Genomic DNA, 16369 nt, shown 5'->3' with positions numbered 1-16369 from the left:
TGTTCTCATACCTTGCATATTCCTTGTAGCAGAGATGTCAGAGAAGCTGGATCAAGGTGGACAAAATACACAGGAATGTATGACCAAATAAATACGTTCGATGCTAATAGGTTTCTAGGGTGGCAGTCATCTGAGAATTTGGGAAGAACACAATTGGGAAATTACAGAACCACTTGCCATGGTGCCTAAGGTGTCATTCCAAACAGTGTCATTTCTGCCAGAGGACTGGCAGACTGCAACGTAATTCCTGCCTGTGGGAAAGGGGATCTCCAGGTAATCCTTTGAACTACAGATTAGGGAGTCTCGAGTTACTTTTCTGGTGCTGTAATAGTTGATAAAAAAGAGTAAGATCCCTGAGCACCTGGATAAGCATGAACTCGGGAGAGAGTCAGCATGGCTTCAGTTGTGTCCTGAGCAAAGAGGGTCTGGTGGACACAAGTCTCTGACAAAGTTCATTACGGGATATTCAAGAAGCTGCATTCACACAGAACTACAGGAGCAACCTCTGTGGTGGTTAAAGGATTGGAAGCAAACTGGTCATCTTTTAGGATGGAGAGATGTAATGGGTTTGTTACCCTCTCTGTGAGGGAAACGGAACTAGGAGAGATCACCCAATTTATATTTTACCAATAAGTTATTCCATACTATGTTACGTCAGCTCAGACTTAAAAGATGGGAAGGAAGTAAGGGCTCACTTCTCTTCTGGGTAGCTGAGCAGAGCGGTCGGGCAGTTCCTTTGGGGGAAAAGAGCGTTGGTTGTGGGGAAGTATCTTTATTTTTGGCCCTTCTCAAATCACCCTGGAATCCTAGAGATCATAATGAATTGGCCTGAAGGTGGAAACTTCAGTTTGGCCCATGAGGAAGAAGAAGAACAAGTGGATCGGGCTGAGGAAGCTCCACCACACAATCAGTTACCTGAAGAAGAAACACGTTATGCCCTCTTCACTGATGGTTCTTGATGTATTGTGGGGAAAAGTTGGAAGTGGAAAGCAGCTGTCTGGAGTCCTACCCGACAAGTGGTAGAAGCTACTGAAGGAGAAGGAGTCAGTTTGTGGAATTCAAAGCCGTTCAATTGGCCGTGGACATTGCTGAATAAGAGAAATGGCCAAGGCTTTACCTCTACACCAACTCGTGCGTGATAGCCAGTGTGGGGCTGGCTGGATCGGTGGAAGAAGATCAGTTGGAAGCGTAGAGGAAAACCTATCTGGGCTACTGATTTATGGCAAGACACTGCCACTCGAATTGAGAAGCTGACTGTGAGAGTCTGCCATGTAGATACTCATGTACCCAAAAATCGAGCTAATGAGGAACATCACAACAACAAACAAGCCGACTGAGCTGCACAAGTCAAGGTGTCGCAAGTCGATCTAGATTGGCAGCATAAGGGAGAGTTGTTGTTAGCTCTGTGGGCACATGATTTTTCAGGCCATCAGGGCAGAGATGCCACTTATAGATGGGCGCGACACCAGGGGGTGGATCTAACCATGGACACTATTTCCCAGGTCATCCATGACTGTGAGACATGCGCTGCCATTAAACAAGGAAAAAGAGTGAAGCTCCTATGGTATGGTGGACGTCGAGATAAGTATAGATATGGAGGGGCTTGGCAGACTGACTATATCACACTGCCACAGACCCACCAAGGTAAGCGCTATGTGCTCACCAAGGTGGAAGCCACCACTGGATGGTTGGAGACTGATCCGGTGCCTCACGCAACTGCCCGAAATACCATCCTGGGTCTTGAAAACCAAGTCCTGTGGTGACACGGCACCCCAGAGCGAATTGAATCAGACAGTGGGACTTATTTCAAAAACAGTTTAGTTACTATTTGGGCAAAGGAACGTGGCATTGAGTGGGTATATCACATCCCATATCATGCAGCAGCCACTGGAAAGGTTGAACAGTGTAACGGATTGCTGAAAACTAATCTGAAGGCATTGGGTGGGGGAACTTTCAAAAATTGGGATCAGCACCTAACCATGGCTGGTTAACACTAGAGGCTCCGTCAATAGAGCCCTGCCCAAACAGAGTCCCCTCACACTGTGGATGGAGACAAAGCCCCAGTGATTCACTTTAGAGGTATATTAGGTAAAGCAGTTTGAGTTAACCCTCCCTTGAGCAAAGGCAAACCCATTTGTGGGATTGTCTTTGCTCAGGGACCCGGATACACCTGGTGGATAATGAGAGAAGATGGGGAAACCCAGTGTGTGCCTCAAGGAGATTTAACCTTGGGGAAAAACTAATTCATATTCTGAGTTGTATGTTGCAGGAAAAGTCACTAAACGAGGAAGACCCGAACTAAGCCGATGCTGGTGTTCAAACATGAGACAAAGCAGAAGACCACACCTGTATAAGAGCGGGATATGGGCGCATGTGGAATATGAGTGTGACGTAAAATAGTATGGAATAAGGGGTGGAGATTGTACTGGGTTTGTTACTCTCTCTGAGAGGGAAACGGAACTAGGATAGATCACCTGATGCATATTTTACCAATAAGATATTCCATACTATGTTACATAAGCTCAGATATAAAAGACAGGAAGGAAGTAAGGGCTGTCTTCTCTTCCAGGCAGCTGAGCGGAGTGGTTGGGCAGTTCCTTCGGGGGAGATGAGCGACAGCTGTGGGGAAGTATCTTTATTTTTAGTTCTTCTCTGCGCGTACAGTGTTTATAACATTTTCCCTCTTTGTGTAAACATGAACACCCTTTCTTAGCAGCTTAGATTCTGTAGGGGTTTTTTCCCCTTCTTTTCCCCACTTCTCCCCTCACCTTCCCTCTGGAGGGACTGGGTGTAGGCCCAGTAGATACCTGGTGTTCAGCCACAGTAAACAATAACAAGAGAAGTCAGCAGTATGGTTCCCCAAAGAATAATGCAGGGCTTAGGTTTTTTCACATTTTCATTCATGGCATGAGAAAGAGAGTGAAAACTGAGTTCTCCAGCTCTTCAGGTGACATTAAGCTCTTCTAGTTAACTGACTGCTGCTTCACTTGGGAAAAAACTCACAAAAGTGAGCAGTTAGACAAGACATTGACCGATAAATTTTGATGTAGGAAAATGTCAAGTATTATAGCTATGGAAAATAGCCTAAACTATTCCTACAGGATACCGAACTTGCAACTGGCAGTCATAGAGGTGAAGAAAAATTGTGGTATCATTTTTTACTGTGATCTGAAGTTATTAGCTCTATGAGAATACCAGGGGAAAAAAGCACCAAAAACTGTTGCATGTTGTCAGAAGACATAATTTTTCCCATTTTTGTAACTGTTTTGGAACGACTTGAGCATTGCATTCATTTATGGTTGCTGTGTTCTCACTAACAATGTAGTGGAATTACAGCATAACACATTGAAAATGGAATGAGCAAGGGAATAGACTAGGTGGCTTACCAGATGAGACTGAAAAAGCTGATACTTCAGATTGGAAAGGAAGAGACTAATATAAACATAGGTGAGGTTTAAAAAATCCTGAAGGTAATGGATAATCTGCATGGAGAACTCTTCTACAAATCCTGCAGTACTGCAAAGAGGGCATCCTCGCCATGACTAGTATGGAAATTGGTTTAAAAGATGTAAAAGCACTTTAAGCAGATGGTCATGAGGTCCTGAAACTTGCATCTAGAGGAGGTAGTATCAGAAGATTTGAAAAGCAATTTATGGACCACGAGTTTATGAACAGATAATAAAAGGCCTGGGAAGAGACACTTTAGCACGAAAAAATGGGGTGGCTTCTGAGGGAGTGAAAGGAGAATGAACTGCAGAAAGTAGCCAGGTGTACACTGTCTACCTAAGCATCATTGGTTCTTTCCCTTTCAAACACTGTGATAGATCCTGGGGGGGAGGGGTCTGACCTAATAAGGTGTTTTTTACCTTCTTGTGTCATGTCTAATCAAACAAAGTAGTGTTGGTATGTAAATTCACACAGTCGCAGACCCACATTATGTGCTACAGTAGCACAGAAGAATCTTGTGTTTAGAGAGATGCTGGAAAGTCTATGTATGTTAAAGAAAGAAGTCATGGTTGTAGATATACCCACCTATTTTAGAACACAAATTATTACTGTCTGCACAGGGAAAAAGTGAGAACTACATGTCATGGCAAGTCTAAAACAGCAGCTTCATGGTAATCCCCTAGAGTACACTGGCAAGGTGTATTAGTGTTTTGGGGTTCATTACACTGGGGAGACATAGATGTAAATGTAGCAGCAGGTTCCCCAGAAGCATGCACATCCACTTAGAAACACACTCACTACTGTCTCTTTTGTGGCTGCTCACAGGTACTTACTTGAGCATCTACTTGAAAGATGCCAGAATAATAATTTTAAATGGATATGCCATAAAATAATCTCCAATAAATACATGCAAGGAAAAACCATGAGTTTTTGAAGTAGATAAGGATTTTAACTTATATATATATATATCAAAGTATTCATTTATTACATTAGGATTTAAAAAATATTTTCCTATTTTTATTTTAATTTTATATTCCAGCAATTTTCTGTGCAGAAAATAGATTTGTTTGATTCTCTGGTCTAAGTAAAAGACTAAAGTTTTGCGATGCCCTAATTCTCAGCACAAGTTTCATCCAAAACATGTTTTCCTGGATTTCAAGCAATGAACTTTCAAAAGCCTATCCTCTGCAGCAGTGTCATCAAAAATGAGACATATCCTAGAGAAACATAAAGTCTCAAGAAAAGGTTAAAATAAATAGGAGAAGGCTACTTTTGCTAGTTGTACATAGTAGCCATTATGAGAAAGGGAATTTAATTAGCTGAAAGTCAAAAGGACTTAAGACTCATAAAATGATGATGAAAATATCAAATCTCAAAATAAAATAATAGAAGTGAAGGGGCTGAGACTACACCATTTAAGTCAGTAACAGTTTTTTCCAGTCACTTGAACAGGAGCAGAATCAATTCCCTGAAAACTTCTGTTATCAATTACTTGAAACAATCTAATATTTCCCAGGGTCAAGAAGAATTTGCTGTGAAAGAAATCCCTGAACTTAAAAAAGTGCACGTTATAGCTGTCATGGTAAATGGTACCAACCTATGCAGCACAATGGAGCCTCTTGGTACTGCCACAGAAAAGGAAGACTTGCTTTGGACTGGGAGCTGCTTCTAATTTTCTGGGGGGAAAAAAAAGCTTACTTTGAAGTATTGTAGGCTTGGCATTTTTGGCAGATCACTTGAGGAAGTGCTGGTATGCATTTAAGTGTCTTATGCATCTCCTCACTGGTACTCTGTTAGTTTTAATGAACACATATGTATCTATCAAAAAAAACCCTGAACCTGAAAGCTTAAGCTAGGCACTTACAGAAACTTGTCCTGTCTGCTCTGCCACTTCTAAACAATCTTTTATCATTGGTAGATGATATAAGTGAGCCTGACACCAAACAGGGGTCAGATACAGTTTCAGGAAACTGTCGTATCCTTCTTCACGTCATTAATAATAGAAAGAGCACGCACAGCCAGGAAGCAGAAGCTGGGGCGAGGCTGTTTTCGTTGTTACTCTACAGCACAGAAACATGGACCTCTCTGTTTTGCCAAACAACAACCATCCCGATAAATTCCTGCAACTAGAGGTGAAGTCTTTAGAGAAAAGCTCTACCTGTCTGCAAGCCAGCTGGGCAAAATTGCCAGATGCAGCTCTACCTGGAGTGCAGCGGTGGCACAACAGAATCTATTTACAGGTAAGGTCTAAAAGGAGCTGCCATTTTTCCTGATTTTTCTACCTTGTTTTAGGGATCAGGGCACAGATGTTGTGAGGTTGAGACATCAGCTGTGGTTTCAGCTTCATGCATCTCTTAATCTGCATCACTAATATCCCTGTAAGTTTTCCCATTGACTTCAGTGAGGATCAGGCTCCATGAGAAGAGTTACTCACTTCAGGAGGGGAAGCACTGTCTTCATTTCAGTACATTAGGCTCTATACCGTTTTTATAGAATTTCCCAAAGAGTCTACTGAAGTCAAACACCAATTAATTGTACTAAAAGGGTGCATGGAATGCGGTCTCTGAAGAAGCAAGGAAAAATCAGACTTCAAATTGAAAGTTAGGTCATATCCTTATCCCTCAAACTAGATGAAAAGGCACATTACAGAGAGCATTAGAGATTCTTGCTTCAAATTTATATATGTTCACCATAGCTTCCTTTTTATTTTGCCTTGTTTTTCTCATCATACTTTGACCTTCCCCTTATACTGAAAGACAGCTGTTGAAAGTGTGAAACACACTGGCTGCATTAATCCAGGTTATTATACAGAGGTAGCAGCAATTTCTTGGTAAAAATGTAAATGTGCATTGCCTAGCAGAGGCCCTGGAGCTGGCAGAGGAGAAGTTCATGTCTGGATCAGCAGCACTACAGCTGCATCAGCTCACACCCCTCTGGGCCCCACTCGCTGCTCCACAGTGCTCCTTTCCTGCTGCTCGGGGAGCCCCTCGCCTTTCCCCACCCCTAGCATGAGCAAAAGCTCCAAGGTCTGTTTCTTGTCAAGAGATGGAGACATACATAAGTGGTTGGGGGTGGAGGGGGTGGAGAAGGGTCTGCATCCTGAGGATGCTTAGGGTGGCGGTCAAATTCCCCAGGGGAATGAGGAGTAGGAGCGAAAAAACCGTGAACCTGGGGGAAGGGATGAGAAAGATGCTTAAAGTCTCCCACAGCTACTTCCTGTTACACTTCTCCCTTCTTAGACATTTCTCCCCATCAGCTCCGCAAACTCCTTTGCTCCCTCTCGGAGTCCGTTCCAGTCCTCCTCCTTGCAAAAGGAGGACTTGCAAAAGTCCTCCCGCTCCTGCCGCCCGCTTTACTTTCCCTAGCTTCTTCCCCACCCCAGACACCCTTCCCTCTGCCTACTCCAGTGCCTCCAGCCATCTCTGCTCGTGTTGTATAATCTTCGTTGGCGACTCCCCAGGGAGGGCTGGGGCGGGGGAACACACGGTCGCCCGTAGTCTCCCATGCAAACAGCCCAAACCGAGGGACGGAGCCTGAAGGATCCCAAACAATAGGGTATGGTGCAATGCTGGCCACACTCCCCCCCCCCCTCCTCACCCCCCTTTCCCTCCAAGCCCCTCTTTTGTGCAGGATAGAGGCAGCCACACACAGAGCCTCCTCCGCAGCAGGGATCCTTCTTCCCATTGTTGTCAAACAGAACGCACTGTCACCGAGCCAAGGGCTGCAGAGCTGCGGGAGGACTAAAAATGTGTGGCGAGCCCTGCGCTTTTTGACTTGTGCTCTGCTCTTTGCCACCAGCGAGAAGGTTTTCCTGGAACTCTGTTCCCAGCCCCGGGATGGCTGTTTCAAAGGAAATGTCTGTACTCACTATGTCTCCAGAAACGGAGTTTGCAATGTGGTATGTTTTATGAATGTTAAACCTAGGACACAACCTATACTTTTTTTAAGTGTAGTCACTAGTGAATTCAAGGTGCTCAGATAAAAATCATTGTGCCTTATTCTTTCTACCTTAAGGGCTCACCTTCTTTTCCCCCTTTTGCTGACAATCAAATAAAGGGAAAAGTACTGATGAGTTCCAGACCCTAGAATAAACACAATGGCACAGTGGAGAACTAACGGCACAGGAATAACATATTTTCCTTTAAGATGAGAGAGCAATGAGGTTAAGGGTTAGTTAATTCAGAAACGGAAAAAGGGGAGGGCGGTAGAAGAGGGAGAATTAATTTCAGAACATATGTGTATGATCTAAAGATTCCCAAACTCATTAAACCTTGAGAGTAGCCCAAATTCTCCCTTCAAAAGCTAATTTTCTTTTAAGAAACAAATGCTACTCAGGACTCCCTGTGCAAAGTGACTTCCCAGTGGTGTGTTTGTCCTCTTCCAGACTTTTATTATGAGATCCCTTAAATGCAAATGCACTTAAGTGCCTATGTGTTTTCTTCACCCACAAGTTTTAAAATTTGTTTCCATTATAAAAAGTAGTTTGATGTAAAGACAAAAAGCTGCTGCTTTTTCTCTGCACTTTCCTCTTTGGTATCAGGCAAACTAAACATCTTCCCTGCTTAGTATGTATTTTCATAGACTAGTTTGACTAAACCAAACCATGAAGAAGTCCAGGAATCTTGGCCCTACCTTGTGAAAAGCAGCATAAAAAGCACAGACTTTCTCTTGCAAATGGATAGCTGCTGACCACATTCTGATCACCCTGAAAATTTCCAGTCTCAGTTGACTCTCTGCCCCATAACATGTTTTAATGCACAGTGTACACCAGGTAATCCCCTATATCTGTTTCTGATAGCCAGGTTGCATGTGTACCCTTTAGTCAACCTGGTAATTTTCTGCAATTCTCGGACTGCTCTTTCTTGCTTGTATTTCCCTTTTTTGCCTATTTTTGGAAAACGGCACAGAGCACTTAGTCTTTGAGCAGCATGCTACTTCTTGGCACGGTGCTCTTTTGGCCTGCAGGTATTACATCTCAATGCCTGTGTCCTGCCTTTGCTTGTATCTCACTGTACCAGCACAAGAGACTTTTTTTTTCTATTCATAAGTTAGGGGGTTTTTTATCTATAGGTTAGAGTCACTTCTTTGTCCTCTGGACCATATGTGTGTTATGTATTTCCACTCTCTCCCTTATTCTTCCCCAGACATCTGCAACTGGCCACTATCAGAGCCAGCTGCAAGGTTGGCAGGAGCTTTGGTCTGAGACTGCACAAAAGTTTTTATGTAATGCACTCACAACCCTGCAGAACTCCATTACCAGCGACAGATAAAACATATTTTTTAAAGGAAACAATTCATTATAAAGATAGAAGTAGTCCCAATGGTGCACAATTAAAATAGTCCATATGAATGCCTACTTTTCTCTAAATATCCCTGTCACACCGGCTTAAGTGGTTACAATCATCTACTGATCTCTTTTCTATTCATGTCAGGTGACTTCCCAGGTTGCTTTGTAGTACATGAGGCTGCCTTAATAACTCTGACAAACAATCCAGATCCCTTCATTTCCTTCTATAAGAAAGCTTTCATTCCTAGAATCATAGAATTATAGAATGGTTTGACTTGGAAGGGACCGTAAAGATCACCTAGTTCCAACCCCCCTGTTATGGGCAGGGACATCTTCCACTAAAACAGGTGGCTTCAAAGCCCCATCCAGCCTGGCCTTGAACACATCTGGGGATGGGGCATCCACAGCTTCTCTGGGCAACCTGTGCCAGGGTCTCATCATCCTCAGAGGGAAGAATTTTTTCCTGATATCTAATCTAAACCTGCCCTCTTTCAGCTTAAAGCCATTTCCCCTTGTCCTATCATCGTAAAAAGTCTCTCTCCAGCTTTCTTGTCAGCCCCCTGTAGGTACTGGAAGGCTGCTACATGATCTTCCTGTAGCCTTCTCTTCTTCATGCTGAACAACCCCAGCTCTCTCAACCTGTTTTCATAGGAGAGGTGCTCCAGCCCCCTGATCATCTTCATGGCCCTCCTCTGGACTTACTCTGCATTCTCAGGAATCCTTATGTGAGCTCACTGCCCTACTGTCTTTCATATCTCCTTACCTACACCTGGTTACTCCTTGCCTACCCAATTGCTTTTCCATAACATCCTCTATGAGATCAGACATGTTGAAGATATTCTAAAGCGTTAATAATTATTGATCATAATAGATAAACTTTTTTTATTGTCCAAATGTCTAGCAATACCTATGCAGTTGTTACAACTATCACAGGGATGCTTGGTTACACCCTAGAAACTTTTTGTCTTTCAGATCTTTTTCTGCCTTCAAAGTAGGTCTTTAAAGCAGAAACATGCCCTTCCAAGTGCTAGGAGAATCCTCCAGGATGTGTTACAAATCTTTTGCACAACAGAGGGTTATAGTATTTAACAAATTACTATCAAATATAATAACCACCCTGCTACCCACCTTCACTAGGATTGAGGAGGCTGTTACAAAACAAATACTGCAATATCTAGTGGCCATAGGTTTCTTTAGCCTCCCTTGTTTAAAACTTCTAGGTATAGCTACCCATCAACAGCATTTCTTTCCTTCATTGAGCATCTTTCCCAATATGAGCCGGAGACCAGGGCTGGCCACCAGACAAGAGAAACTGATTCTCTTCAGTGGGCAAGGAAAGAAAAATTTGAATTCCAGGAAGTAAATTTCCTTTATTTTTTTTAAGTATCTCTTTGTTCTCTTCTTTCAGGTAGATAGGCTTGAAACCAAGGCCTAGCCTTAACTGTTGATGTCCTGGTTTTGGTGGGTGATGTCTCATATCACAGGCTGAGGAAAGAGTGGTTAGGTTCTTAGGTTGTTTCAGTGCTAACAACAACAGCAGAGGGAATGAAAGGATAAAGTCAAGAAAAAAAAGAGATTAAAATACTTCTTAGTAACAAAGGTTAAATTATAATTTTAATTATATGTATTGTAATGCATCTACATGCTTAATTCACATTATGAAATAATCAGCAAGAAAAAAATGTGGAGCAAGCACATGTCGGTTCAGTAATCAACTAACACTGGCTGTCTATTGATCTTTGGGCTTTTTACAGAATCCCAATTTTGTACATGCCAGCTCTCTGAGTCTGTCAAAGAGGGACAAACTGTTCTCAGTGAAACACAAGTTATAAACCATAACAGCTTTCTTGCTCATGAGCTATATGTAGATCAAACACAGTTATGTGTTTGCAGAGGTGAGCATTTTTCATCTTGTTAAATGTGTATTTTGTCAACTCATTTCATCTATAGTTTCTCAGTGTTCTTCCTAGTTAGTGCTTGAATATTTGCTGTTCCCTCCTTCCATTCAGTAAATAACAACATAAATTGCCTCTGTTTTGTTCTGTTCCACCCTAATTCATACTAACTTCTTAGAATCAGTGTATATTATATGAACTCTGTAACGAATACCTAAATTTACAATACTTTCATCTTTCTTTGAACATTTGCTTCATGAATCAGAATTGAAACATAGAAGTCTGTGACAATGGTTGGGACATATTTTACATCTTAGCAGAAAATAAAAAGGAGTTTTTGCAAGAATCAATACTAGCAAGCATGTTTTTATTATCTAATCGTATGTTTCTCTGCTTCTATACATGCATATGTTTAATGCAATCTTCTTCATAATTCTCTGTATGATTTCTTAGACCTAAAATTTTTTTTATGTCCTTCAGGCTTCTGTCCTTTCTTTTCCCTAACCAGTCTCTAGGACATATTTACTGCACAAGTTTTACAACCAAGCATCTGCCTGTACTCTAATGTATTCTCCCGATTAGCCTGTCACTTTAATGTCTGTTCTCTAAAACTTCTGCAAACTATATCCTATTCTAAATTCCAGTCCAGTTCTCATGGTAAAACCCTGTTCCCCATCCCAGTTTATTTCCTCTCTACCTCTGCTCCAAACTACCACATTCTTCTATTCTCTTGCCTATGAAAAGAAAGGTACTCCAAACAGAAGGAGTAAAAAGTTTTGCCACAAAGCCCTCTCTTTATGAAAAAAATTTGCATCATGCCATCTCTTCCAAGTTTGGAAGAGAATTTTATTTAAAACAGCTTTAGAAATTACTGTCAAGTCACATTCTTTTCACAACATTTTAGCCTAGGGAGACTAAACATCCCCTGGTGACACAGTTCGCGTTCTTCGACAAAATGTTCTCCAAGTTCAACTATCTAGCAAGCCTGAGGGAAGAATCATTAAGGTCAATAACAAATTTTAAGTAAGAAATAAAATAAATAAAATAAAATGCAGTCAGAAAGAAAAGGCAGTTAAAAAACACCAGCTCAGCTGAAATCTGGCCAGTACAGCCCAGAGGGCTTCAGTGCCAGCTGTAACTGCAATGCAAAGAGCAGTATTGTCAAAGGATATGTGGAGGCTAAGGAACAACATGTGGAAATTATGAACTAACAGAGGGACAGGAGGTCACTGAGGATCCACCCACCTACTAATGGCAATTATTGATGGGAAGCATGCTTAGTCACTTCTGCAGGATTTAATGATACGAATGCCAGCATGATGCTTCCTCCCAGGGTTTCTTAGAAAAAGTCTGTTGTTTTGTTTTCTCCACCTTCACTTTCTGAAGGAAACCATTCCTCACAGATCCTTCTTCACCTGCCTGCCCCAGACACCCCAGACGTGTCTATGGATGTACAGACACTGCAGTCATTAAGTAGGTGATGACATGCAGTGGCTGACTTCCACTGAAAGTGGATTCACCAGCACAAAAGGGGGCACAGAATTACTCAAGCAGAAGAAGCCAGCAGTTTGCTATCATCTCAGGGACCTGTACTGACTGATGTGGGATCCGAGCAGCTTCCAGAGCCAGTGTGCAGGAGGTCAAATTCTCTGGGATCCCACCAGAGAGGTGGAAGGAGAAGCAGGACGTGCTCCCAGCCCTTTTGCAGCTGAAGTCCAGCCTGTGGTGCTTTCACAGCTGGAGATCTCCATAAAAGTGAAATACTCTGGGAAAGACATCCTTCCATGGAAGTAAGTTTCTCAGGACCCAGCTTCCTCACCGGTTGCTTATTATGTGCACTTCCCTCATGTGAGTCTTGTAGCAGGCATTGCCCAGACCCTTGTGATTTCTGAGAGTGGGAGAGGGCTGGGGACTGCCCCCTGCTCAGCACACCTGACACAGGGCCACTGGGTCAGGCCAAGGCTCCCCTTGTCTCAACAGGGAGTTTGTAAGGACAAACCGATGGGGAAGCAGCGTCACTAATGAGGAAGGACGAATTTGCACTGTGGTGGTTCTGTAGAAGCACCCCCAAGAGATGGGAGGGGTGTTAGTGTAGGGCAAGGGCTCTGTCAGGAGCAGATCTCTCAGGAAGTTGATGTGTGATGGAACCCCAGATCAGTGACAGGTTAATTCAAAGTCTCGTGGACAGAAGGTTGTGGTGAACCAAAATTTTTAACAGTCTGAGTTGGAGAGTCTGATTGCATTCCTCCATGCAATTACAGATTGAAAAATATGGTAGCTACTATCTTACTGACCCATAAAGAGGTTCTTGATGCTGTTTTAAGAAGCAGCTTGCAAGTTCTCAAAAAATGTGATCCCACCAGGGTTGTTCATCCTCTTCCCTTGTCACCCCCATGTTCAAAAAGGTCTGATTTAACAATGTTTTGTGGCTGGAAGGCTGCTCAGATATTTAATTACCTGTGAGTTCTGACAGTGCCCGAAAAAAGGACTTTCAGTTGAATAAGGAGCCTCTTTGACATCCTAACACGGGTCTAGCCTTCAACAGTGTGAACAGAACTGTGAATCAAATCCTTGCTGCCTGAGGTGCAATTCCATTCGAGGTTGTCATTTATACACTGCTACCCCTGTGCTTATTCTGCTTTGTCCTTACAGCTCTGCTTTTGCATCATACACCTGTGGCTTTCATCAGAACTACATGTTGTACTGTAGTGCTCCATAGCACTGTTTTGCTAAAGCAGAGGCTTTCTTTCAGCAGGCATTATGTCAGTTTGCAAAAGAACTTAATGTTGCACCCACCTGCGTTCCCCAGAAGGAAAAAATCTGCACAAAGAGAACGGTCGGTCTCCTTTACTGCACTATATATGTTTGCCAGAATGAGAAAAATTGTATCATGTGTAATTTTAAAAAGGATTCTGCTGTATTATAAATGCTAATTCTGCAGGGGTAGGTAAACGAAGATAAAGGCAGCTTCTGATCTAACTTGTGCCTTACAGAGAGAAAAAAGAACTGTCACTGAGCTGCCAGGCTTAGACTTGAACAGGGTCAGTCAAGAAATGATAGACAAAGCCCTGGGGAAACACATTACACCCATCACCCTGAAATCCACCATCAAAAGAAACCCGTTGTATAGTGACATCCAGGTGGATGACGACTGGGAGGAGAAGAAAAAGACCCCTTCCTGGACCGTGCAGGACTATGACAGACACTCGCTGCACTCTAACTTGGCCAGCCACATAAAGGTAATGCACTGCTGAGCTGAGCTGGAGCAAAGGGAACTGCTGTGGGCTGTGTCATGCATGCATGAACCACTGTGAGGCCTGGTCAGCCCGCTTGGTCCTTTTGGTGGAATTCCAGAAGTAAATATGGAGGTATTTTTTTGGTACAGACATGACACCAACGTGAGTCTGATCAGGAAAGGAAGTGTGCACATCTGGTGAGACTCCAGGAATTTCGGCTCTGCAGAACATGATCTCTGACTTAAAGTCTTAAACCACAACACTATGCAACTCAGCGTCCCTGTTTATATAGGGAAGAGCTATAAATATGGCACTTAAATACTATACAGTCACTTTAATAACTGTTCGTAGCAAAATTCTGTTATCAAATTACATACATTTTCTGAGCCTCATCCACACTGTGCAGGATCTTTCCTGCCTGTGGGTTGGCACAAATCACTTTTAGGATTACTTTTGTAAGCTTTTTTTTCTACTGTTCCACTTTTGGGAAAGAGAGTGAGATCTGTGTTTATACAACGACATCTCTTCCTGAGAAGACAACGTGGTCTGTTCTAGGTTTTTTGATCACATTTCAATAGCTGGTGTCCTACATTTGGTTCCTGGCTGAAAAGTATGGTTTTAATTTTCCCCAGTGGAACATTTGCAGCATCTGGCAAGTAGCACAACCTACGTTCAAGTGAAAGTGTCTTACATATGTGCTGTGATGTCTTAAATTCATTAATCAGTATCTGATGATAGCCAAAATACTTCTGGGTATGTTCTAATGACTTTATGTACAACAGAGAGAAACTGAGTTTATTTTCTGATTTTTCTTCTAGGAAAATCCTAATGATCTACAGTTCTGGATGGGGGATATTTATACTCCTGGGTATGATACCTTGTTAAAAAAGAAAGAGAGAGAAAAAAAGCATTCCAAATATTGTCGAATCATCCTGCTCATGGTACTTGCTGTTTGCATCCTAATTACCATAGTCACACTCAGTGTTTTACTTACTTAGTACAGCCAAATGATGCTGATGGGGATTTTTTTCCAATAAATATTTTTATTAAAGTATTCCCCTCCCCTCTTTTATTTGAATTCCTTTTTTTTTTTTTTGTCACAAATATAATGTGTTTGACAACACCACTTTAGAAAATTCCTGTGCAGCACAAGGAATTGATCCTGAAAAGAGACAAATACCCTGAACATGGCTGAATGTCTCCTTACAGGTATAATTTAAATAGAAAACTATAAATATTCTACTTTTATTAGTGCCTTCTTTGGACTAGTCATTTAGGTCATTATGTGTGGTATGTTACATATTGTATGTACAGACAACTAGCTGACTATTTGTCCTAATAAACACCCTCTTCATCTTTTTATGATAGCTATTTTTAGACTATAGAAAAGTAGTATAAAGCATCATTTAAGATATCACAAAGAATTATAAAACAAAAATTCAAACCCTACTTAGTGACTGAATGCATTATTCCAATGATGCAGCACTTGGTATAAAGCTAGCCTAAAAGCATAAATGTTTTCTTACACTTTTTCAGAGAAGAAAAACAAAAAATAGATCACTGAGTTTTCTTTGAAAAGAATTCCCTAAGACCTAGGACGGAGTTTCTGCATCCCTATGTGACCTTTTTTCTACATGTAGCATCTCTGCTATCCCAAAAGATGGAGTGACAACCTTTTTTTAATCTAACATGTCAAAAACTGGAACAACATTGGTGAAGTATTAGATTATAAACTTGAATTAAAATACACTTTAAAAATATTAAAGTCATAGAGCCAGGCTATGAAAAGCTATGTTTGTAAATAAAAGAAACAAAAAGTTAAATGTTAGGGGCACACAGACAATTAAGTTCATACACCTCAGAATAATTCGGGATAATGAAAACACGATACAAAATGACGAAATAAAAAGTGAGTGGACAGGAAAAGAAGAACTTCGAATAATTATTTCCTTTCTGAAAAATATTCTGGGTGCTGCAAACCCTTTATACCTCTGTATTTGCTGTCTAAGAAGCTATGAAGGGATTTCCCCTACTCACACAAGAGAATCTCATAGATGCACAGAAGCTGGAAAATTGGGGTTATATCAGTTCTACTTCTTGTCCCACAAAAAAAAAAAAAAACCTCTGGAATAGGCCAGGAATAGGACCAAGACAGAGGGTTTGTAGTGTCCCCTCTGAATTCTAGAATGTGCCCTCCTTACAGCAGGTTTACAGTGCTTTAACTCATGTCAAGATGGATTTGTCTTCAGATAAGTGCATCCAATTCCTTCCTTGTCATCTGCTCCATGTTTGATTCTTGTTTGTGCTGTAACTACTCTGACCCTAGTCTAGCTTGTACCATAACTGGTTTATCTGGTTATCATGAAGATTCATGATAAAAGAGCTTACTGCTTTACTCTGGTGAGCAGCCAACAGCAAAACAGTAGCAGCATTTAAATGCACATGCATGAAATTAGTATCCCTGTTAGAAAAATGGACATAGGTGTAAATATAAATGGGAACTC

General features: G+C 41.8%; 1 protein-coding gene across 1 annotated transcript; it reads left to right on the top strand.

Annotated features, from left to right (window-relative positions):
• The first annotated feature begins 1484 nt into the window (after positions 1 to 1484).
• MINAR2 (membrane integral NOTCH2 associated receptor 2) lies at positions 1485 to 14919 on the top strand. Its single transcript, XM_051777457.1, is given in 7 exon segments — positions 1485 to 1644; positions 2270 to 2391; positions 4964 to 5029; positions 5314 to 5487; positions 5490 to 5687; positions 13623 to 13868; positions 14684 to 14919. Coding segments are annotated over 7 exon segments (1146 nt in total). The 3' UTR covers positions 14864 to 14919.
• Positions 14920 to 16369: the final 1450 nt, after the last annotated feature.

This window comes from Manacus candei, unplaced genomic scaffold (genome assembly GCF_025592945.1).
Source record: "Manacus candei isolate 608988 ecotype Guabito, Panama unplaced genomic scaffold, ASM2559294v1 h1tg000010l, whole genome shotgun sequence".
NCBI classification, from domain to species: Eukaryota; Metazoa; Chordata; class Aves; order Passeriformes; family Pipridae; genus Manacus; species Manacus candei.
This window is presented reverse-complemented; position numbering and strand designations above follow the sequence as displayed.